At 31.7% G+C, this 24,974-nt stretch overlaps 1 protein-coding gene across 1 annotated transcript in view; it reads left to right on the top strand.

The window, feature by feature from the left end:
* Positions 1-22,290, top strand: part of LOC139498534 (replication factor C subunit 1-like) — a 39,986-nt gene extending 17,696 nt beyond the window's left edge. Inside the window, exons 9-25 of the mRNA XM_071286959.1 lie at positions 126-278; positions 798-899; positions 1,865-2,044; positions 3,341-3,454; positions 5,186-5,543; positions 7,402-7,505; positions 10,080-10,191; positions 10,825-10,919; positions 11,347-11,484; positions 12,004-12,099; positions 13,091-13,189; positions 13,992-14,146; positions 14,813-14,930; positions 15,563-15,708; positions 16,827-17,040; positions 18,269-18,460; positions 21,798-22,290. Of these exons, the coding sequence (XP_071143060.1) occupies positions 126-278; positions 798-899; positions 1,865-2,044; positions 3,341-3,454; positions 5,186-5,543; positions 7,402-7,505; positions 10,080-10,191; positions 10,825-10,919; positions 11,347-11,484; positions 12,004-12,099; positions 13,091-13,189; positions 13,992-14,146; positions 14,813-14,930; positions 15,563-15,708; positions 16,827-17,040; positions 18,269-18,460; positions 21,798-21,917 (2,496 nt within the window). The 3' untranslated portion in view covers positions 21,918-22,290. The remainder of the gene's footprint in view (positions 1-125; positions 279-797; positions 900-1,864; positions 2,045-3,340; positions 3,455-5,185; positions 5,544-7,401; positions 7,506-10,079; positions 10,192-10,824; positions 10,920-11,346; positions 11,485-12,003; positions 12,100-13,090; positions 13,190-13,991; positions 14,147-14,812; positions 14,931-15,562; positions 15,709-16,826; positions 17,041-18,268; positions 18,461-21,797) is intronic.
* Positions 22,291-24,974: the final 2,684 nt, after the last annotated feature.

Below are 24,974 nucleotides of genomic sequence, written 5' to 3'. Positions count from 1 at the left end.
CTTTAGTATGAAAAAGTCACCACCATGAGAAACGTTTTGACTAAATATCCTAGTGTATAGTTTCATAATAGTAGGTTCCATATTTGTAATCTAATCTGAAGTTTTTTTTGTATGTTTGATTTTAGTCACCAAAGAAAGAATCTCCTGTAAAGAGGTTTTCTCCTGCTAAACCAGAGAAAATCTCACCAAAGAAACCATCATCGAGTGCTAGTGAAAAAGCCAGTACACCAAAACCAGATAAGGCAGCACATCCTAAAGTCAGTCCTAGAAAAACAACTGTAAGTAGATTAAAAATATATGTCATGAATAGAAATGACAGTTACACCTGCAATTCCTGGATTGTGTGTAGTTATTGCATAGAATTTCAATTTGCTTATGTAAATTATGGATTTTATTATTAGCTTTTTTCAATTCAGATATACAAATATTGCATGAGGATTTTGATAGAAGGTTATAATCATATTTATGAAATTTCCGAATTGAAGCATGATCATTTAAAAAAAACCAGGTAATCATTATCAATGGTAATGAATTGCAAGTATTTATTTCTAGCTATACTGAAATCAAAAGTCAAATTAACTTAAATAGAACCAAGAAGATTAAAGATATATGTCAAAGAGACAGCAAACCAATAGTACAAAAAATAAAAGACATCTTGACATAAAAAGTCTTCAACAGAAAATATGATAAAACAGAGAAAATAAGATGACAAAAAATGAAACAGGAAGCAGTATTTTGTGTCTATGCTCAAAACTGAATACCTCAAAAAAAAATTTTTTTTAATTGTATTGTTTCAGTCACCAGAAACTCCTGGTACACTGGAAAGAAAGGGATCGATGTACAAATCGTATCTAACCAGGGAAGGACCACAAGCTCTTGGGTCTAAAGAAATACCAGAGGTAACTGCTTGTATAAACTACAAGAAGAGTACTACATGCCATTGTATCAAAAGACATTTCAGGTCTTTAGTCCATATGGTTCTTCAGTGCATTCATAGGGTTAAAAAAGTGTTTCTAGTGTGAGAAAACAGTTAGTTAAACCCTAGTAGAGTAATTACATAGATTATACAAAAGTTATTAGAAAAAAAGAAATGAAAATTTTAAGACATTTGTAACAGGGAGATGAAAATGCTTTAGATTATAATTATCTCCTATTTACTATAATATTAAGCTGTACAAAAATGTTTTGTAGCTCAATAAAAATACATTATACTCATTATGTAAAAAAAAATGCATTATCAATTATTTATTGGACTATTATAAAAAATGCATGAAACATATGTCGGACAAGTTAAAAAATGCATTATACACATGCTGTAAGATTGAAAACATTCATTAAATACATGTCTTAAGGTGGTACCCAACACTTTCACTAAAATTAATTTGGCTCGTTTAATTTTCATAAAATTTTGAAACTATTTACTTTGACCCTTTAACAAAAATATAAAAAATTCAAAAAATTTGAACCAACCGTTTAATCAGAAAAATTACACTGGTTATATATAGCAGTTTGACAAACACTTATTTTGATAATTGAGATGCTTAATATTCCCTGAACAACACAACGTCATTAGAACATTCTGCTGATTTTACAGAGTTATCTCCCTGTAGTGCTAGGTACCACCTTAAGTAAGAAACTCATATACCAACTAATTAAAAATGTAGTTCATATCCAAATCAATACAAATGTATTATACACACATTTAACAAGTCAGATACTCATGAAAGTATAAAAGCACATATTTACTTCCAGTACACCTTGTTAACAAAAAAATTGGGCATTGATGAAATCACTTTATCAGAATGTGCATATTTTTTATTCTCAGTCAACAGGATGTATTCATTGATTTACTTAAATGTTTAAGGGTGGAGAAAACTGTCTAGAAGGGTTGACATTTGTGATCACAGGAATTTTAGAGTCATTGGAGCGTGACGATGCTAAACAGCTAGTGGAGAAATATGGTGGTAAAGTGACGACCTCTGTTAGTAAGAAAACGTCCTATATGGTTGTTGGCAGAGATGCAGGGGAAAGTAAACTGGCAAAGGTAAAAAAAAAATTAGTAATATGACGGTCACAGTAATCATCTATTAACCTACTAACCATATCTTTTATCATTTATCAGTATCTTTTGTATGACTATGCTATACCAAAGTGATTGATTAAATGCTGTTTCAGAAAAATAATGTTTGAGGTCTTTGAAATGCTTGATATGAAAAAATAACCAAAATTAGACCCAAGTCACTGTTCTAAGGGAGATAACCTAAGTTAGATTTGATGAAGTACATGTTTTGTACCACAATTTTTGTTGATGCACTTTAGATACATTTCTTTCTCTACCTTTTCTATCTCTCTATTTTTCACATGTAACATTTCCTAAATTACTGTAAATTCAGAAATTATTGCGTGCATTTATTATTACGATTTTGTCATTTTACACTTGAATGCGATTTTAATCTTTACGATTTTGAGAAAATTCATGCTTAATTCAGTTAAAATATTACAAAATGCGAGTTTTAATTATTGCGTTTACAACTTAGTCGCATTATTCGCAATAATAAAAACCTGGCAATAATTTCTGAATTTACAGTATGTTATATTTTATTGATTGGGTTTTCTTCCATGTTTTTAATCATTTATTACATTGACTCTTCATTGGTTTAATAAAACAAAATATTGTATTTTAAAGGTATAAGGATCACACTACAACCTTCAACAATGAGCAAAATCCATATCTATTGCAAGCTATAATAGGATCATAATGACACATGTAAAACAATTCAAACAAAAAATTAACAGACAGATTTCTGTTCAGAACAAAATACAGATTTGATATACAGCAACAAATGACAACTAATGTATTAAAAGCTCCCGACTTTAGACAGGCACATACAGAATATGGTGAGGTTAAACATGTCAGCATGATAATATTTGGTATACTGCTACTAACCTATTGCCATTTCATATCTTCTTTTATTATGCCCCACCTACGATAGTAGAGGGGCATTATGTTTTCTGGTCTGTGGCTCCATTTGTCTGTGCGTTCGTCTGTGCGTCTGTCCGTTCAGGTTAAAGTTTTTGGTCAAGGTAGTTTTTGATGAAGCTGAAGTCCAATCAACTTGAAACTTAGTAGACTTGTTGCTTATGATATGATCTTTCTAATTTAGATACCAAATTAAATTATTACCCAATTTCACGGTCCATGGAACATGGAAAAGGATAGTGTGAGTGGGGCATCCGTGTACTTTGGACACATTCTTGTTTGGTTTGAAATAATTTATAAAAATACTATTAAACAAAAGGAATTTATACTTGTCTTATTTTATATATCGATATTTTACAGGCTAGAAGTTGTGGAACCAAACAGATAAGTGAAGATGAACTTTTAGATCTAATAAGAACAAGACCTGGTAAGAAATCAAAGTATGAACTTCAGGCAGAGGAATCATTTAAAAAGGTCAGTGAAATTGGTAGTTTGATTCACTTTTCATATGTGCTATAGATATGAAAATGGAAACATTTAATTTCTAAATCAATTTATTTTGGATGGCTATATTTATATTTTTTATGAAAATAATTTTTTTTTTAAAGATAACATTTTGTTTCGATATTTATAACAAAGTAATAGAAAATGGTAGAATATGGGTTATTCATCAGTGACACAAAATCAGTACATGCACAGCAAAAATCGCACAAAAAGCAAAGGAACAATGATTTTATTGCTGTTCTACATCTCTAAATCAATGAGTCCTTCAACACAGACCATAATAATTTCACCTCTCTGCAAGTTTAAGATGGCCTCCAGCATGAAGAGAGGAATTCTTTGCAAAAATAATTTAAATAGACTTTTTAAAATGTAACTCCTTCAAACTTGGCCTGGTAATAAAAGGACATACTGGAAAGTAGTACGTATTTAAGGCAAAATAGTTCCTTCACATGGGTGTAGATTTAACACTATGCAGAATATATTTTAGTGAATAAGATATCAGATGAAAGGTGAAGCAGGGATCTCCATGGCCTGTTTAATGATGGCGCCCCCCCTTTTTTTATATTATAATCCAATACAGTTCTAGATATCCAGATTAAGATCGCTAATCACTTGTACCTGAGCTTGTACAGGTAGATCAACAAACCAGACAGGAGAACAATTTCTGAAAACAGACGATTCATTTGTCAAATTTTTCAACTAAGTTTACGCAAATGTTAAGATAATTTAGATTAAATAAATAAATTGATAATCCAGTTACAAAGATAGCAGTTTAACAAGTCAAACACTTGCTTTTATTTTGACTTGCGCAATCAGCATCACCCTTTTTTAAGAAGTACAAAATAAGACGTAAAACAGTAATTATTATTTCATCGCAAATAACTCGAATACTGCTGTATTGAATCGATAATATATAGAATTACTTTAAAAGTTTTAAAAAGTAAAAACGTAATATTTCCTGTAAAGAAATATCGTATCGTGAATCCGAATTCATTTCGCAGTTTACAATCAAATTGATACATCCACGTTTCCGGTTTCAATTCAGACTCTAAAGATGCATGTTGCATAGCATCAATTTGCTTGATAAAGTCATTAAACACCTTTTCATTTGTCATCGTTTACTTATATCTTTTAAACCTTTTACATAACCTGTAAGAATCAATTTGGTGTTGCTGCAAATCAGCCATACCGGCAATGGGTTCTTGACTTCTGAATTTGACATTTCCATGAAAAATAAGCTCCACAAGATTTTTAACTCCCATAACAATTACCCCAAATAGGAAGAAAACTACATGGGGACCTTCATGACAGCTTTTGGTCAATTTAAACTAAGGGGGGACCATGAAGGCTTGGCCTTTGAATGGTTACAAACAGCATTTATTGAAAATATTCTATTTAAAATTCAAATTCAAATAAATATAATTTAAATAAGCAATGAATTAGCATGTTCACCAATCCTTATGTGGAGGGATGAAATACTTTCCATCGCGCTACACTGTACGGTGTAGACACGGTTTGTAATGGTGAAAGTTCCTCCATCGTTTAATTTTCATCCATGGAGATCCCTGTGAAGCACTGGTGATTTTTGTAGAATACATATTGACTGATAATTTTGAATTATACAAAAATGTATGAATGAAATCTAGAAAGGTGCTGTTTATTTACTAATTAAGTTTACATCATATATTTTATTTATGACAGGAACAAGCAGAAAGCCTGAAGAAAAAGGATAGTATTAAAACTAAAACCTCAGAACATTTATCTAAATTTGAAAGGACACCTTCACCGAAAAAACACACAAGCATTAAAATGGAAAATAGTCAAAGTGAAAGTACAATAACTGTTGCTAAAAGTGAAAGTAAAGTGACTGTTGCACAAAGTGAAAGTAAGGATAAAGGAAGTGCCAAACCAGAAGAATCGTTATTATGGGTAGACAAATATAAACCATCAGCAATGAAACAAATTATTGGACAGACAGGAGACAAAAGTAATGCTAAGAAATTGTTGAATTGGTTGAATAACTGGCATAAAAACCGAGCAGCTGGTGTGAAACCTTCAGGTAATTGGTAATGACACAATAACATGATTTATTAAATACTTGATTGAGTTTTTAGGGGGCATTTTAAGTTTCAAACTTGAGAAAAGAGTAAAATCCTTTACCAAAGGACAAAAGTCAAAATATAATTAAAAAAACCACCAACGAAAATCCCTTAATCTTTACTTGCACTCTAGTTTGAAATATTTTATAATCACATTAACTTGGGTGGAAATATAAACCAATATATATGGAAGTCAGGGATCTCCATGGCCTGTTTAACGATGGCGCCCCGCCATCGTTCAAATGTCTTGCGCCATCGTAAAATGACTCGCCCCATCGTTAAATTGTCTTGCATCATCGTTAAATTGTCTTCCGCCATCGTTCAAAACTTCATCTTTTTTTGTAGCCTGATGCCATTTTTTTAATCAATTATAATCAAATGCATGTAATTGCATAACCCTTAGGCTTTTTATGTTATAATCCAACACAGTTTTAACGCCTGAGGGATATCCGGATTAAGATCGCTAATCACTTGTACCTGAGATTGTACAGGTAGATCAACAAACCAGACAGGAGAATACTATCTGAGGATAGACGATCCATTTGTCGAATTAATCAACTAAGTTTCAGCAAATGATTATGATTATTTAGATTAAATAGATAAATTAATAATCCAGTTAGAAAGAAAACAGTTTAACAAGTCGAACACGTGCTTTATTTTGACTTACGCAATCAGCATCCCCCTTTGTTAAAAAGTACAAAATAAGACGCAAAACAGTAAATATTATTTCATCGCAAATAACTCGAGTACTGCTGTAAAGATAATTTAGAATTACTTTAAAAGTTTAAAAGTAAAAACTTATAAATATTTCCTGTAAAGAAATATCGTATCGTAATTCCAAATTCATTTCGTATATTACAATCAAATTGATACATCCGCGTTTCCGGTTTCTATTCAGACTCGAAAGATGCATGTTGCACAGCATCAATTTGTCAGATAAAGTCATTTAAAACCTTTTCATTTGCTTTACAAATCTCTTTAACCTTTTACATAACCCGTACGAATCGTTTTGTTGTTGCTGCAAATCAGCCATACCGGTAATGGGTTCTGAATTTGACAGTGTCCATGAAAAATAAGCTCTACATCATATGATTTTTAAACCCCCATAACAATTACCAAAAATACAAGAAATCTACATGGGGACCTTCATGACAGCTTTTGATCATTCTCGACTAAGGGGGAACCATGAAGACTTGGCATTTGAATGGTTAAAAACGGCAATAAATGAACATATTGATACTTCTAATTCTATAATTCTATAATGAAAATTCAAATAAATGTAATTTAAATAAACAATGAATTAGCATGTTCACCATTCCTTGTATGGAGGGATAAAATACTTCCGATCGCGCTACACTGTACAGCGTAGACATGGTTTGTAATGGTGAAAGTTCCTCCATGGTTCAATTTTCATCCATGGAGATCCCTGGAAGTGTTCCTGAATAAGAAGGAAATTCATGCAAAGACAGGCTGTTAAATGGAAAAACAAACTTAAAAAAACCTAATATATTTAGTTTTTAGTTTAGACTATTGTTCCTTTTCATTTAAATTCATTTTAGAACTGTTTGAATGTGGAATCGGTATCAAAGTTGAAGAGAATTAAAAATCAAAGATTCTCAAAAGTTTAAGCTATTTATGCCTGCAAGTAGAACAAATTGTGTCCAATGAAAACAGATTGCTGAGTAAGAAAAAAAATCATTGAAACTTTAAACCAGGACATATTTGAAGTCAAAAATTGACCACAATGTGTCCTATCAGTAATGATTTTTATGTATTTTCATGACAAAATATGATTTGTAAATTGATGATGTATTTTAGGTAAATTCTTTGGTAAAGATGAGACGGGAGCTGGATTGAGGGCAGCACTGTTGTCTGGACCTCCTGGAATTGGTAAATCTACAACAGCCACTTTAGTTTGTAAGGTAAGGTTACAATACTGTACTTGTAGTTGCTATATCTCTTATGTCTATTCAGTGTTCTCCCCAGGATTTTTGGATAGCGCTGTGGTAAGCGCGTGATTTTCGACAATTCTTAGTAACTTTGTTGCGGCGTGGGGTTGGTTTGTAATTGATTTGTTATGTGTTTTTCTTATATAATGCTATTGATGTTTTCTCCTGTAATGATGTCCTCATCATGCTGATGGAAGTTACCCCTTTGTTTGCTAATGTTAATGTCTGGATATAGACATGATAGAAGAAAAGTCTTTTTGTCTCCATTGTAAATACATATAATCCTCATATCATCTGTCTATAAAACCCAAGGAGAAGTCTTTTCCATGGTGGGTCTATACCAGGCTGTCTAGATGTGAAGATTTCTTATCACTTAGTGATGTTGCAGAACATGTAGGACCAACAATAAAGTCATTGTCAGCTTCTGTGAGAAAGTTTTCAATGACAAGATTGGTATTTTTTACATTTACTTTTATTAACATTTCTAGCAAAGTACAACTTTTCAATAAAAATGAGTATAGTATTTCAAAGGAAGAAATGAAATTGCCCTTTTAATAATATTCAAATCTTATCAAAGACTTGCTTAAAAAAAAGGCTAAAATATTCCAATTATGAATATGAAAGAAATCCTTTAAAAATATTTTAAAGAGATTTTTTTATTTCAAAGGTGAATTACCAATCAAATACATTATGTATGCCAATTGAAACAACTACCACCTTTAAAGGTTTTGTTTGATAATTTTATAAACATTTGAATACATGCCACCAGATAAGTTTGTCAAGATTTGACAATACTTCTTTTAGGTCTTTCCCTCCCAAATTATCTCCCTTACTGGCTGACATAACTTCCTGTTTACACCTGTGTCTTTTTTTAGCATTAAATACTATTCCTTATCCAAGCCATCCTCTGTTTACATTAAATTTAAAAGCAATATTTAATTAAGATATATTGATGATTGGTTGACAAATATCGATATTTTATATATATTTACACAAAATTTTCGTTTTGTTTTATTCCCTTATCCATTTGAAAAAGAGCCATGTATGGTCAAGTAATCGTAAAATACGGGCTTATAATGAATCCCTTGATAACAGGGGTGCTTCTTTCAAGCAATACAGGTTCGACAGTTCGGTTGTAAACGCAAAAAAAGTAATGATATAATCGTAGATGGTTCAAAAAATGGTCGAGACAACGTTGTCAGAGAAGGGGGTAAAACTTCCCTTATATAATTTAGAAATGAACTTTTCAGCACCCGAGACATGTATTATATGTCTCTGTTAGCACTGTCCATTCCTTTCATACGTTTCGGCATCTTTATAAAGCGAAAAAATGTAGCAGTGTTCTGTTAACCTTACGACGTTTAACTTGGCTTCACCCAAGCTGGACATCGAGAAAGTGAATTTCTCAAGTCTAGTATCAGCTTGGGGTTTGTTTTTCTAATCATATCCTCTTAATTGTTTTCAAAGGGTAAAATTCATTACTGTAGAATTGCTGATTTAAACAGGTATTAGTTCGATTGGGTGATAATTAATACTTCAAAGACTAGCTCATTGAAGCCAATTTGATCGTTGTTAAAATCTGTTTGTTCAAAGTTCGTTAAACAAGTTTGTGAATGTCGTTGGGAAATGCGGTCAATTTATTTCTTCTCATTTCATTCATATATGCCTCTATATATTCATTAAATAGATGTCAATGTTGAAATCTTTGTTTATTTTGATCTCTCAACGACGCCATTTTGTAAAATTTATTAGACTGGTCCCGCGGAGTTACTTTAATACAACGGAAATAATTCTTTCAAAAATCGTTAACCAGTCAATCACGTGATCCGAAAAGAAAAATAAGCGGGAAATTTTAAAAAATACGAAAAAAATATAGCGACGCGGTTGAACGGGATAGCGACGCGGTCAGTGCAATAGGACAGCGGGAAATTGAAATAGCGCTGAAAATCGCGGCGCTAAAACGGCCTGGGGAGAACACTGCTATTACTGATCATAAAAAAGATATTACAGTTATGTTCAAAAATGGTAAAAAAAGGAATAAAGGCAATAACTGAGAAAGAGAAAGAATGTGAAAATACAAAAAGACATTCAAACTAAAAGTCTAATAGAACATGTGGAAGACAAAGCAATGCAGAAAAAAAACAACACAAAAGATGACACAACATTCCAAATATAAAACTAAACATTTAAAGTTCTACCATATGTTGAACAGATTTATACTGGAAAAAGCATTTCTGTTTTGCATTTATGTCTGCCATGCTATAATTTCAAATGAGAATACATTTTTTTTTGCAATAAATCAAAAACACTTTGATGAAATCTTGTTAAATTTAGATATGTAATTCCCTGTGACTAAATGAAAGACAAGTTCAATTATCATTATTGAGTTGTATACCTTTAAGTAGTAAAAACTTATACTTTGATTTTGACCTTTCCAATAATTAATTTCTGAATCCTACAGAAATTCATTTATTTCATGCAGGGAAATCTGGTTTGCTGTCAATCTGACAGCCTTTTAAATTTATTTGAAAATTTATTTTTCTATAGGAAGCTGGTTTTTCCTTTGTTGAACTTAATGCATCAGACACTAGATCCAAAAAGAATTTACAGTCAGTTGTGGCAGAGTCATTAAGCAATACTACAATGGTAGATTTTACAGGTATAGATATATCTATAGATAACATACTGTTTATTGCTAAATATTCAGTATTTGTACATTAAGTCATGCATCTGAGTTTATCAAAACTTACTCTATAGCTTTACTTCTTATTTGCTCGTCCTCATTAGTTTGTAAACTTTTTGAAGATCATCTCCCTGCAAACAAATAATCTATTTTGAATTAAAATATTGAACATAAAGGTGAACCATTTACCCACTCATTGTGAAATTTTTTAGGTCAGTTTAAGAGAGCCTCTATTGGTAAGCCAATGATATTTGGTATTCTTTTTGGTAAACAACAATGTTCTTCTGTATAAGCCATGGCTTCCAAAACAGTCATATATTTTAGCAGGAATTAATCATGAAAAAACTTTAATGAGGTTACGGTCACATGACAAAATTATGTGCATCAGCTGATAGACTAAACACTGTCAGCAAATCAAAGAAATGTTACATCCAAAATTAAATTGATGCAACGTGAACAGAAAGTGAAACCGTTGAACTAACAAAATTAAACCAAATACATGTCTCATATCTATTTACAACAATTTATTACAAGCATTTCATAAAATTCATTTACTTATGGTTTTGTACTTTTTATCAAACTCTAATGTTTTTGTATTACTTTTATTAGGAGGTCAAGGGTCAAAGACACATGGTCACAAACATTGTTTGGTAATGGATGAAGTTGATGGTATGGCAGGCAATGAAGATAGAGGAGGAATACAGGTATAAAAGTAATGTTAAGTGGTCTATATAAGAATAAGGAGATGTGATATGAGTACCAAAGAGACTTTAATTCACCAGAGAAGGAAGATGTAAATTACTAACTGAAAGGGCTTCGATAACCTTTAAAACAGTTGGACTAAATGTGAAACTATAAAAAAAAAGAAGAAAAAAAAAAGATTTATGTGGAGGGGAAAACTGGTTTTTATATATAAGACAAACACTAACAAATGACAACCACTGAATTACAGGTGACCTGACCTGTGTCCCACTGGAGTTGGCAATAAACACTCAATCAATTTGCCAAAAAGTATGTAACTGATCAACATCAATCTGCAAGACTTGATAAAAAAAAAGGATAATTTAGAATCTCCGTAGTATTAAGAGTCTTGTATTTTTTAAAAGTTTAAGATTTAATTATCTTTTACAGGAAATGGTAGCATTGATAAAGAACACGAAGATTCCCATTATATGTATGTGTAATGATAGAAACCACCCAAAGATGAGAACATTGTCTAATCATTGCTTTGATCTACGTTTCCAACGACCCAGAGTAGAACAAATCAAGGTAAATATTTACCTTATATTCAGTTGAAAGAACAGAAAACTTTACTTTGATTGCTCATTGTTTTTGTACAAAAGAGAGTCAGATATTGTTCATCTGGTTTAATTATCTGACCTTGACCTCTTTTCATGGTTCAGTTGTTAACTTTAAGGTTTCATTGTTGTGTCCATTTCACAGATATATGAAGCAATAGGTAAACTGTATTTGATGTATATATATAGAATGATTGAAAAATGTAATTTTCAGTCTGCCATTGACGTACAATGTAATTTTCAAGGATCATTGATAATGTTAAGATAATGTGATACCTGTAGTTAGACCTTTATCTGAAAGACTTTTGGTATGAAATTCTATCATGATCATTAAAACAAGTGAGATATTTCAGCTTATGCACACTTAATGTTTCTGTTCTAACTTTATAGACAAACATGATTCCTACATATATAGACTTTGAAGAAGATCTTTAAATTATATGATTTGTTTCTAATGAAATTAGACTTATTAGTATGTTATTTTTAATAGGCAGCCATGATGTCTCTAGCCTTTAAAGAAGGTCTCAAAGTTCCACCACCTGCTTTGAATGAGATTATACTGGCATCAAATCAAGATATCAGACAGGTATGTATGGGCGCTTTCAATTGCCCCAATTTTTTAAAAAATCTGAGCTTTCATTTGCGCCACAAGGTTATGTTTCATTTGCGCCAAAATATAAAAACTTCATTTGCGCCATTTCACAGGTAATGTATAATGGAAAAGTTGTATATTCATTGCTTTATCGTGAATAAGATTTGTTTCTACAGTATTTCTCTGGGATAGATGTTTATACTCGTTTCTAATACAAAACTGAGGTTTAGAATTATAAAGTGTTCACATGATTGAGGTTTGTAGATTGACATTGTCAGTTCAAAGACAAGCAGAGGAAATAAGTCCGTTTTTTTTTAATGACCACACATACAGTTTATAGCTTATCATATGCATCATATTAAAAATTGTTTAGTTGTACCAAGCCAGAATAGCAACTGATATGAATAGAATTATGACTTGACTATAGTGTACATGGTGTATAATGCTTTGAACTGTCTCGTAATTTTACTCCTTTTTAAATGTGTTCAAACTAAAAGAGCTGTGAACTGTTTTATGATGACTGATTTCTGAGGAATATGTTTTATTATGAAAACAAAAAGTGTCTTTCTCATTGAAAGTGTTTTTTTAAAAAAAAACATTTCATCTATACTATTAACCTGTATTATTGGCGCAAATGAAATATGGTTTGCGGCACAAATGAAAGATTTTTTTGGCACAAATGAAATGCCAATTGATGAAAAAGCAAAGCACCGGTTTGTATTGTATTAAAAGGCTAATGCAAAAAGAAAAATGTACTGAGTACCCGGGTAGGGAGGCCAATTTGGAAGAAAAACTGCAATCATAGAATTATGATTGATTGTTCCTTAATCATGTGGTACATCTATCAAAACACCTAAAGTATTTTTATTTAAGTGCCTCTTAATCTGCACTGTGTAGTCAATTATTGAAGATAAAGAGTTTTGGAGCTTTTGTGAGAGTATTGAATGATAAAAATATATATGTTCACATATTTTTTTGTTTACAGGTCATCCATAATTTATCCATGTGGTCAGCCTCTAACAAGACAATGACCTATGAACAAACAAAGAAAGATGCTGAAATGGCAAAGAAGGATATGCATTTGGTAAATTTTATCTCACATATTTTATCAACAGTTTGAAAATATCTTAACTACCTTGAGTTAAAAGTAGATATTTCTGATGTCTTCAACAGTAGTAGAAATGTTATTAGACGGCAGGAAAACAAATAATAACTGCATCATTAAAATTATCCAATGGTATTGTTTTAATGATAAGAAAATGTGGTATGATCGCAGTGAGACAATTTTCCACCAGAAATTAAATAATGTAGAAGTTTGGCACTTTAGGTCACACAAAATTTTGAAAAGATGTTATATTTTGTGAGGAATTTGATTATCTGATTTTAAGCAAATGGGCTCAGAAAAACATTTAAAAACTTATTTGGTAAAAGTTTTACAGAATACATCAAATAGCAACATTTGAGCATTTTTTTCTCTTTTTGAAGGTTTCCAAGCTGTGAGGTACCTTTTGTTATCTGGATTTGGATACTTAGTTTTCAGGATTTCCCCAGCATATCTGAATTCTGTCAGTAGTAAAAGACACCAACAATGGTTGTGTAGAAAAATAAATGATATTGCTATTTCATTTATCGTATGGGTTGATGCACTCAAATTAATTAAATATGAGTTGACATTTTCCTTAGATATTTGTTAGAATTATAAGTAAAATGATTTTTTAAATTTTATGGATGATAAGGTTCTATAAAAATCTCACCCTAGCCCCTTTTGTGTGTTTAATTATTGGACAGCATTTGCGTTAGCTGATTCATTGTAATGCATGTTAATGTTCCAAGCTATTATAAAATATCAATTTTCTAATAATAGTTTTCTGTTCCTGTAATTATAGGGTCCATTTGAGGTTTGTCGGAAGGTATTTGCCGGAGGAGCTGAAACAAGTGGGATGACATTAAATGACAAATCAGACTTATTCTTCCATGATTACAGTTTTGGGCCACTTTTTGTACAAGAAAATTATATTCATGTTGTGCCATATTCTGCAAAGTAAGTTTTTATACTGCAGCCATCTTTGAGGGGGTATTAAGTGCCAAAATTAGTTTCTGTTCTCTAAATATAGTTTGCATCAACCAATTCTAATGAAACTTGTACACAATGCTTATTACTTTTAAACTCAGATCAAGTTTGAATTTGGGTGGTATCACTTTCACAGCTCTCTTGAAATGACCCTTTATAACTTTATATGGAAGCAGTCTGTGTCCCATAAACACATTCTCAATTTTTTCAAAGTTTAATAGAATTGAGAGTTCTATTAAATTCTAATTTCATGGAATATTAAAAACTATGGCTAAAAGAATAATTTGGTCAAACAGAGGAAATGTCTAATTCTCTCAAGAAAATTGTCTTTATTGGTGCCTTACAAACCATCAATATTTGGACACTATTTTCTAGCACATTTACAATACAAGTTCTTGAAATAAAGGTGTATTTTGCTATCCAAATTCCTCTTGCAGTAAAATAATAACATATTTTAAACAAAACAAAAAAAAATGAATTACTTTCCTTATTTGAAATACCAGTTGTTAAAGGAATAATATTCCTTCTGATATTTGTAGCCTTCAAGGTTTGCAAAAAATAAATTTCTGGATGTAATTTAACTATAAAAGATAAATACTGTCACAAAAACAAACTTTATCTTTATTTCCTTTTCAGAGGAAATGTAGGTAAACATTTATCCCAGTTGTCAAGAGCAGCAGATAGTTTATGTGATGGAGATTTAGTAGATAAATGTGTCCGAACTGGACAACAATGGGGATTATTACCAACTCAGGTTTGTATGAATACCAATGTACCTGTTAGATATTACTATTGATTGATTATTGTTTGTAAAATGTCCAGTAGCAAGTATTTGGAGCATATTCAGGACTACAACAAATTAATAATAAATCTGATAGAATGGTTCTAAACTAAGGTTGTTCTGGGATAGAGGACTTAAAAGGTTATCGATTCCTAGAAAAAAGATATTTGGATATGTTAAATAGGATAAAAAAAAGTTCAGAACATATATCACATAGGTTTTCAACATAGTCACAAATGTATTTATAGATTGGTGAATTTCTGAAATAGAAGGATTATTTCAAAACATAATGATAATAGAAATATACTTAGAAACAAAATATGGAATCATTTAAACTAATTCTATGTGAATATAGAAACAAAATATAATTTGGTTGAGACTCTTTATTGTTAGAATAATATAAATGATTTTTATTCTATTGCACCAGATGCAATTAAACAATTAATGTCTGTTCAGTGATGCTTAAGGCCAATATATTTGAAAACCAAACTTGGATCAGCAAATCAAATCAAATTACAGCTAAAGTAAAGCCAAATCTGACAAATCATGAGGGAGATATATATATTCCTTAATTTAAAATAATTCCTAATTGTCTTTTTCTATAGGCTATATATGCCAGTGTGATACCTGGCGAGCACATGAGAGGAGGTATGTCACAGATGATACAGTTCCCTCAGTGGCTGGGTAAAAATTCCAGTACAGGAAAACATGATAGAATCTTACAGGAATTACAAACTCACATGAGATTAAAGTAAGTTACAATTCAAAACTTTATATGTTGTCTGAGGGATAAATTTCTGCAAAAATTTACCCAAGTTTTTTCCTTTCACAGAAGAATGTCGAACTGCAGCTTAAAATGCAATACTTATATCCCCCTCTGTCAAAGTAAAGATGTTATTATTGTATCGATTTGACCAACAGTTTGTATGTATGTTTGTTTATTTGACAGTTGACTTTTTCAAAATCTATGAGGGCTGTTTCATTAAAACATGCATGGCACCCGTCCAGCAAAGGCATTTTGAAGTTATCACCCATAGAAAGTAGTTCTGGAGACCAGCATTCATTTTAGATGTGTACACAATATGATACTCACCTATCCATATTAGTAAATTCACTAAATTGCCTTCATTTGGTCCCATGTTATTCTTGAACGAAACAGACCTGACTGGATTTTTTGAAAATTATAGATGGCTTCTGGCATTGTGCACTTCCTATTTTATTGTTTGATTTGATCAATCTTCAAGGTTTTCCAAAGCAAAAAATGAATTAAATCATGCAGTATCTGCAAACATGACAAATAGTTGTGGACATGTTATTCACAGCTCCTACACTACTGAATGTATTTCGATATAATAAATCTAAGAAGCTTTTACATCAAGCTATTCTGGATCTGGTAACTAGTATTGTTTATTGGATTGTGTGAATTTGTGAACTCTTTTGACAGTTTCTTGTTTTGAATTGTGATGAGGTTGTTCAGAGTACACTAAGGTTAGCTTTTTGCAGTGGTGACACCCGTGTTGATAACAAAGCAGACAGCTTTGATTCTAATATGGTAAAATGACAAGGCATTTCATACTCTGTATATGGATTGTGTATGCCCTGGGGTGTCAATCCTACATGTTTAAATTGTCCTCTAAGTCAATTTTTTTTACACGTTTCACATCAAACATTACCTTCTTCTTGTGAAACTACCATACCTTATTGTATAAAGGTATGGCATTTTGCATATTTTATTAGCTTGTTTCTTTTCACAAAATTGGAATGACCAATGAATTTTAAACACCATAAATACATTAAAAAGAATACTGCTACATTTGTCCATAGTATTACATTGTCAAAATATTTTTAAAGTGTACTACTCTTTTACAGCGTATCATGTGACAAAAGAGGATTGAACATGGATTATCTCCCTTTCATGAGGACCAGTTTGACCAATCCACTTATTGAAAATGATGCAGAGGGAGTCCCTGATGTCATCAAACTAATGGATGATTATGACATCATTAAAGAAGACTTTGATAATATCATGGAGGTGTCAAAATGGCCAAATAGTAAAGACCCAATGTCTAAACTGGCTCCTAAGGTTTGTATTAAGATCTGATACACTTTGTTTAGGTGCATATACAGCCTTAATGTTAACGAGTCAGCAACCTAAGAATCCAAGCTAAAAAAAGATAATGCACATAGAGGTCACCATATGGAGTTTAGCTGTATGGCAAGCTCCAAATTATTCAGTCATCTAAAAGTGCACCGAGATATAAAAAATGTTCTTTAACTTGTATGTTTTGTAATATAAATATAAACAAACCTAAACTATTCAAAGTGCATTGCAATTTACTCTTAACTTTGATTTTAAGTTTTTCATTTACCTAGAAATTCTATATTAACTAAAATAAATTCTTAAATGTTTGCCATTTTGTCTATTTATGATATTAGAATGTGATAAAATAACAATATAAAATTGAGAATGGAAATGGGGAATGTGTCAAAGAGACAACAACCCGACCATAGAAAAAACAACAGGGTCTTCAATGTAGCGAGAAATTCCCGCACCCGGAGGCGTCCTTCAGCTGGCTCCTAAACAAATATATACTAGTTTAGAGATAATGAACGCCATACTAATTTCCAAATTGTACACAAGAAACTAAAATTAAAATAATACAAGACTAGCAAAGGCCAGAGGCTCCTGACTTGGGACAGGCGCAAAAATGCGGCGGGGCTAAACATGTTTTTCGAGATCTCAACCCTCCCCTATACCTCTAGCCAATGTAGAAAAGTAAACGCATAACAATGCCCACATTTAAAATTCAGTTCAAGAGAAGTCCGAGTCTGATGTTAGAAGATGTAACCAAAGAAAATAAACAAAATGACAATAATACATAAATAACAACAGACTACTAGCAGTTAACTGACAGGCCAGTTCCAGACTTCAATTAAACTGCTTGAAAGATTATGATTTCATCATATGAATATCAGGCACAATCCTTTCCGTTAGGGGTTTAGTATCATACCATCATAACATATATGAGAAGAACATAACCCTTGTCATGCCAACAACTGGTTTTTGAATACATGTGTTTAGTCCCGGGGCAAAGACTCTATAAGTGAATCAATATTAACGCCAAAATATGCAATCTTTAATGACCTGACAACAGTATCGTAACTATATCCCTTCTTTTTAAATAAGTCTATTTAAAGGTTTTGTTAGTTTGTGAGGTGAATACTTACATTTTTGTGCTTTGTAAAGAATATTTCCATAAAAATTGGATGTGAAATACCTGAACGTAGTATTCTTTCTTTAATATCTGCAGACAAAAGCAGCTTTTACCAGAACATACAACAAAGAAGTTCATATGACACCATATGCTACGGGTGTTGTAATGAAGAAGAAGAGAGGTGGTGGTGCTCCAGCAACAGAGGATGATATATATGGGGAAGAAGACAGGGCACCATCATCCAGTGACGAGGAAGGAGAGAAAATTGATCTTGACACAATGATAAAAGTAAGATTATGTCTGAGTGTTTTAAAGGGACACTACCTTCCAATTTATTTTTATTGTCGTTTTTACCTTCATAAGAATGATTTTTTGGTGGATCGGTTCAAATCAGTCAATCAAATTATTTACCTTTGTTTCACTTTCAATGTTTACATTCTTTTCCTTTAAATAACTGTACATGGACAATGCATGCGTTATTCTATCTCTTTCTATGGGGTTAAATTGGAATTCACATGAATATGGATTTAATGAGGTCGAATTATTCACGTGCAAGTGAATAATTCATTATCAATGTTTATTAGGCCAAAAAAAAAAATAGGTGTGTTTCCTGTTGCATGCCCCAAAAAATTAGGGTCGGTAGGTAGGTATTTTTTTTTTTTTTTTTTTTTTTTTTTTTACTGGCCTGCTTCGGTTGTTTTTTGTGTATTTTTATAATCAGTTTGTTATTCTTTCAGGTATTTTCCACTCACAGTAAATTCATTGTTCTTTAATCCAAAGTCATGATACTGATTGAATATATCAATAAAGGTGGTAGAATTAGAAAATGGGGCTATTATACTTTTTTTCTCGTTCCTGTGTGGACACTCATCGATTGTTATTGATAACACACTTTGACTGATGGCCATAGCAGAAGCCATGCCGTTGTTTGACTTCAATCTGTATCACACAAATGCTTACTGTATTAAAATTTTATTTGAAATCAAACGTTTAAAAGATGCCATTCAAAGGCTATACTAAACAAAAACCGTTTCCGGAAAAAAACGAAAAAAATTCGGATTTTTTTTTTTTTTTTTTCCGGGAAAAAAAAGTTAGGGTCGGCGCCAAAAAATTAGGGTCGGTCGGGCGACCGGAAACACACCTATTTTTAGCTCACCTGTCCCGAAGTGACAAGTGAGCTTATGCCATCACTTGGCGTCCGTCGTCGTCCGTCGTCTGTCGTCTGTCGTCTGTCGTCGTAAACTATTTCAAGAATCTTCTCCTCTGAAACTACTGGGCCAAATACTTTCAAACTTTAACTGAATGTTCCTTAGGGTATTTAATTTATAAATTGTATCCGATGTTTTGATCTATCAACAAACATGGTCGCCATTGCTAAAAATAGAACATAGGGGTCAAATGCAGTTTTTGGCTTATAACTCAAAAACCAAAGCATTTAGGGCAAATCTGACATGAAATAATATTGTTAATCAGGTCAAGATCTATCTGCCCTGAAATTTTCAGATGAATCAGACAACCCGTTGTTGGGTTGCTGCCCCTGAATTGGTAATTTTAAGGAAATTTTGCTGTTTTTGGTTATTATCTTGAATATTATTATAGATAGAGATAAACTGTAAACAGGAATAATGTTCAACAAAGTAAGATTTACAAATAAGTCAACATGACGGAAATGGTCAGTTGACCCCTTTAGGAGTTATTGCCCTTTATAGTCAATTTTTAACCATTTTTCGTAAATCTTAGTAATCTTTTACAAAAATCTTCTCCTCTGAAACTACTGGGCCAAATACTTCCAAACTTTAACTGAATGTTCCTTAGGGTATCTAGTTTGTAAATTGTATCCTAAGTTGTGATCTATCAACAAACATGGTCGCCATTGCTAAAAATAGAACATAGGGGTCAAATGCAGTTTTTGGCTTATAACTCAAAAACCAAAGCATTTAGAGCAAATCTGACATGAAATAATATTGTTTATCAGGTCAAGATCTAACTGCCCTGAAATTTTCAGATGAATCAGACAACCTGTTGTTGGGTTACTGCCCCTGAATTGGTAATTTTAAAGAAATTTTGCTGTTTTTGGTTATTATCTTGAATATAATTATAGATAGAGATAAACTGTAAACAGGAATAATGTTCAGCAAAGTAAGATTTACAAATAAGTCAACATGACGGAAATGGTCAGTTGACCCCTTTAGGAGTTATTGCCCTTTATAGTCAATTTTTAACCATTTTTCGTAAATCTTAGTAATCTTTTACAAAAATCTTCTCCTCTGAAACTACTGGGCCAAATACTTCCAAACTTTAACTGAATGTTCCTTAGGGTATCTAGTTTGTAAATTGTATCCGAAGTTATGATCTATCAACAAACATGGTCGCCATTGCTAAAAATAGAACATAGGGGTCAAATGCAGTTTTTGGCTTATAACTCAAAAACCAAAGCATTTAGAGCAAATCTGACGTTGGGTTATATTGTTTATCAGGTCAAGATCTATCTGCCCTGAAATTTTCAGATGAATCAGACAACCTGTTGTTGGGTTGCTGCCCCTGAATTGATAATTTTAAGGAAATTTTGCTGTTTTTGTTTATTATCTTGAATATAATTATAGATAGAAATAAACTGTAAACAGCAATAATGTTCAGCAAAGTAAGATCTTCAATTAAGTCAATTTGACCAAAATTGTCAATTGACCCCTTAAGGAGTTATTGCCCTTTAAAGACTTTTTTCACAATTTGTTCATCATGTTGACTTACTTTAAAAAATCTTCTCCTTTGAAACTGCTGTATCAATTTCAGCCAAACTTAGGCTAAATGAGTTTCAGAGTATCTAGTATAAATTTTGTATTTTATTTCCTTGTATGTCAAGAAACATATGACTATGACTAAAATAGAACATAGGAGAAAATGATTATTTTTTTTGGCTTTTGAAGAAAATAGGACAATCCAAAAAACATTTAAATAAATTGAAAAGCCAAAATAATCATTGATGAGAGATTTAACCAAAAGAATTAAGGTGAGCGATTCAGGCTCTTGAGAGCCTCTTGTTTTTTTTGGCCTTAGCTTAATTTGACAAAATTGATCCATTTTAGCTGTTAAAAGCAACTTATTATTTCACTTTTTCACTTTCATAAATGATTGAACAAAAAAAATCATGCTTTAGATTTTTTATATATATCGTAGCTAGTGCCCCTTTAAAAACATGCATTGTTTAATAAATTGATAATAAGGAGCTTACATATACAAACATTATGAGTGACCAAACATTGAAAAGATGAAATAGCTCAGCGATATAGAGGGTTACATTTGTTTCGGAAACGAAATCAATGCAGATTTAAGTTCAGTATTCAGGAGTCCAAACTATCTTCTTTTCTGCAATGGTATGTGTACTATGTGAGGGAGCTATTTCTTATATCTAGGCCCCTGAAAGTGAAGATGTTTCAGCACTTCATTTGCCTTGTCGTCCCTGTCACAATTTGTCTACATAAGTTGTAAATCCAAGTTCATTCATGAATACTAGTTTTCTGTAAAAGAAGAAATAAATGTTGATTAATTTCTATGTTGGAATAACAGGTATTTTAAATTGTAGATTAAGAAGATTCTATGTAGGAATAACATGTATTTTAAATTGTAGATCAAGAAGAAAGAAAATAAAGATGCAGCTAAAAAGAAAACTGCTGAAAAGAAAACAAAGGCTGCAAGTGCAAAGACAGCAAATTCAAAGGGCAAAGGTCGTGGAAAGGGAAAAAGCTAGCATTTGAATTCATTTTAGAACTTTGACAATGAATTTGAACAGTTGCACAGATATTAGTGATCTTTTTTTGAAATGCATGTTTATGAATGAAACAGTGTGAAAGAATCATTTGTAGTTTGGAGTATACTAGAATGTTTGATAAATTGACAAAAAGGGTATTGCATGTGTCTATAATTGGATTTTCATAAGGACTTTTCCATTACATTGAACCTTGGAGGGTTTCAAAGTTCTACCAATGCGCTTTCTTTTAGTAGTTCAACATACATCAACCTGAAATTAGGGTCTGGATGGGATTCACTGAATATATAAAAAGTGAAGAATAAAGGCCCAAAATATTAAGAATAGAGAAAAATCGGCCAAAACAGGGAGAAAAGAGAATAACAGAGTTCTAAAATATAAACAATATGGAATAATGTGCCAAAAAAACCCAAGAAAACACAATTGAAGGCCGTCTAATCCCTTTCATTGCATTTAAACAGTCATAAAATTCTGCACGTTTAGCAGCAGATTTTTATCCTGTCCACCCAACCTGTCTTGTCTTGTATTGTTTAATATATTCCAAATGGATTTACAAATTTTTAACATTAGTAAACTACTTTTGCCTCTCATTTTCATGGAAGAGGCTCTTGTTTTCATAGACCGTCTTCTCTAGGTGACAAAACAAGAATTATAAAATATTTGAATAAAATGGGGGAGGGGGAACTTATTAGGTAAAGATTGCATGGAATGCAATCAAAACCTTATGGAACTGACTTGATATCTAAATCTCCCAAGAATTATCACTACCTTTATTGCTACACAAAATATAGTGCATTGATCATAACATTTTAAACATCCTATCCATGAACATTTCCAGTAATTTATTGATGTAATATATGCTCAGATATTCAAGGCACAAAATGATGATGCACTTGTCAAGAAAATTACATAACTTTTGCAAGGTGCAGGAATCTAATATCTGTTCTAAAAATATAAATGAAGTCATTGGAGTTTTCTTCCTTTATCTAGAATTGCTATTCAACTACAACCAATGCAATATTTAATTTTAGTTTCCACTGATAAATTGAAGCAATCTTTACCCTCAGTGTTTACAAGCACTTTGATTTTTTTTAAATGGGAGCAGATGTTTTGATTTATTTTTCTTTTATAAATGTTATAATGGTTATTTCGAAATATGGGTAAATGGATGGCTTGATTTGCGACATTAAATTTCTAGAAAACCAATTGTTACACATGTCGTAATTATGTATAGACTTGCTTCTACCGGTAAATGAAGTGGATTTCTGTAGAAGGTTTGAATGAGAACATGAATTTGCATATAAAGCTCAAAAATATCTTATTAGAAAGTGCTTTTGAATCCAATATGTATTAGTAAATCTCTTGGTTGATGATGCCTAAAACTTTTTGTTAACATTCTAAAGAAAAGATGAATAAGAAAATCATGAAAACTGCATGTTTATGAATATGTAATAAATTGATATCAATGAATGAGTAATTGTGGATGAAAAAAATAATATTTGAGATGTAAAATATTTTGTGGTTTATATGCCATGAAATCATGTTAGTGCTTCTGTGTTTAAAAAAATTGTTTGTTATATCATGTGTAAGTGCTTAATAAATGTGAACAAAAGTTTCATGCAAGACCGTCGATTGCATTCATTTGATTTTAGTAGCTTTGCTTGTCGACAAACAAAGTTGATATTGCAGCATTAAGAATAGCAGGAGGGAATCCGAGAGAATATAATACAACTTATTTAAAAATTATATAACTTTAGTTTTTTTCATTGTCCAAGTTCACACATCCAGGATCAAAACAGTAATAGGTAATGAAAATTGGAGCAATTGAACTTGCAGTTATAGTCCAGGGAATCTGAGGTGAAAAATGGCTCAACCTCAAAGTAATTGCAACAGAAATAATTTATATCAATTTTGTTTCATTGGATACCTGTTAGTGACATATTAAAAATCGGCGTTTCACAGACCTTGGGAAATTTGTGTTTTTGGGGGTAAAATGGGGATTTTTATGTAAAAATCGCTAAAAACTGGAAAAATTGATTTTTTTTTAAATTTTTTACTCAAAGTCCGTATTTTTTTCAGGAAACGTTTCAATCATATGTATCATCGTGATTAAATCTTTAAAATGCATAGTCTTCAGATTTTTTTAAAAAAAAAAAACGCTGATTTTGAATAGAAAATCGCTGAAAACTGGAAAAATTAATTTTTTTTTTAAATTTTACTCGAAGTCCCTATTCTTTCCCCCCGGAAACGTTGCAATCATATGTATTACCGTGATGAAATCTTAAAAATGCATAGCCGTAAGTTTATTTTTTTAGAAAAAACGCTGATTTTTTAATAGAAAATCGCTGAAAACTGGAAAAATTTATAAACCTAAAAAAAAATTAAAAAAATTCATCTCGTATATTAACTTGAAGAATTTTAATCCCTCAAAGAAAGAATAGACTACAACAGAAAAATCGTATTCATTATTTTGACACATTAATGTAGTTTAAATAAAAAAAAACACAGTTACAGAAGAGGGAGACCAAAAACAATATTTCTGAATTCACATTGTCATAAAAGTTAATCTTATTAAAACAAAATTTCGTTCAAAGTTTTTGCTTAAATGTTATAGAGCCACATCACCAACCAATCATGTATATGTAAGAATTAAATGTCACTATCGTCTTCGTCTTCATGAATCTCAAGTACTTTACAGTTTTGAACAGTTCAATCCCTTACATTCGCTACATGCTGAGCTACAGTCAAGACCGTTTTTTCTACAAGTGCATCTGCGTGTATCGCAACCAGATTTGCATTTACATCTGATCACGTGCAATAACTTATCTGGAGCTGGAGGCAAAATTGTTCTAATTGGACAAAGTGATGTACCTTGTAGAACCCATCCCCAGTCTGATGGACTAAACATATGGACAGAGTCATTTGTCCATTCTTGGATCTGATAATATGCACGCTTGCAGTGCTGAGACGCTGCTTCTGAAATAGGTGGCAAGGACTGAACATGTACGCAAGACAAAGAATTGGTAAGAACTTTATGGT

Source organism: Mytilus edulis, chromosome 12 (assembly GCF_963676685.1).
Source record: "Mytilus edulis chromosome 12, xbMytEdul2.2, whole genome shotgun sequence".
NCBI lineage: Eukaryota > Metazoa > Mollusca > Bivalvia > Mytilida > Mytilidae > Mytilus > Mytilus edulis.
Note: the sequence above shows the minus strand (reverse complement) of the source record. Positions and strands in the feature narration are given on the sequence as shown.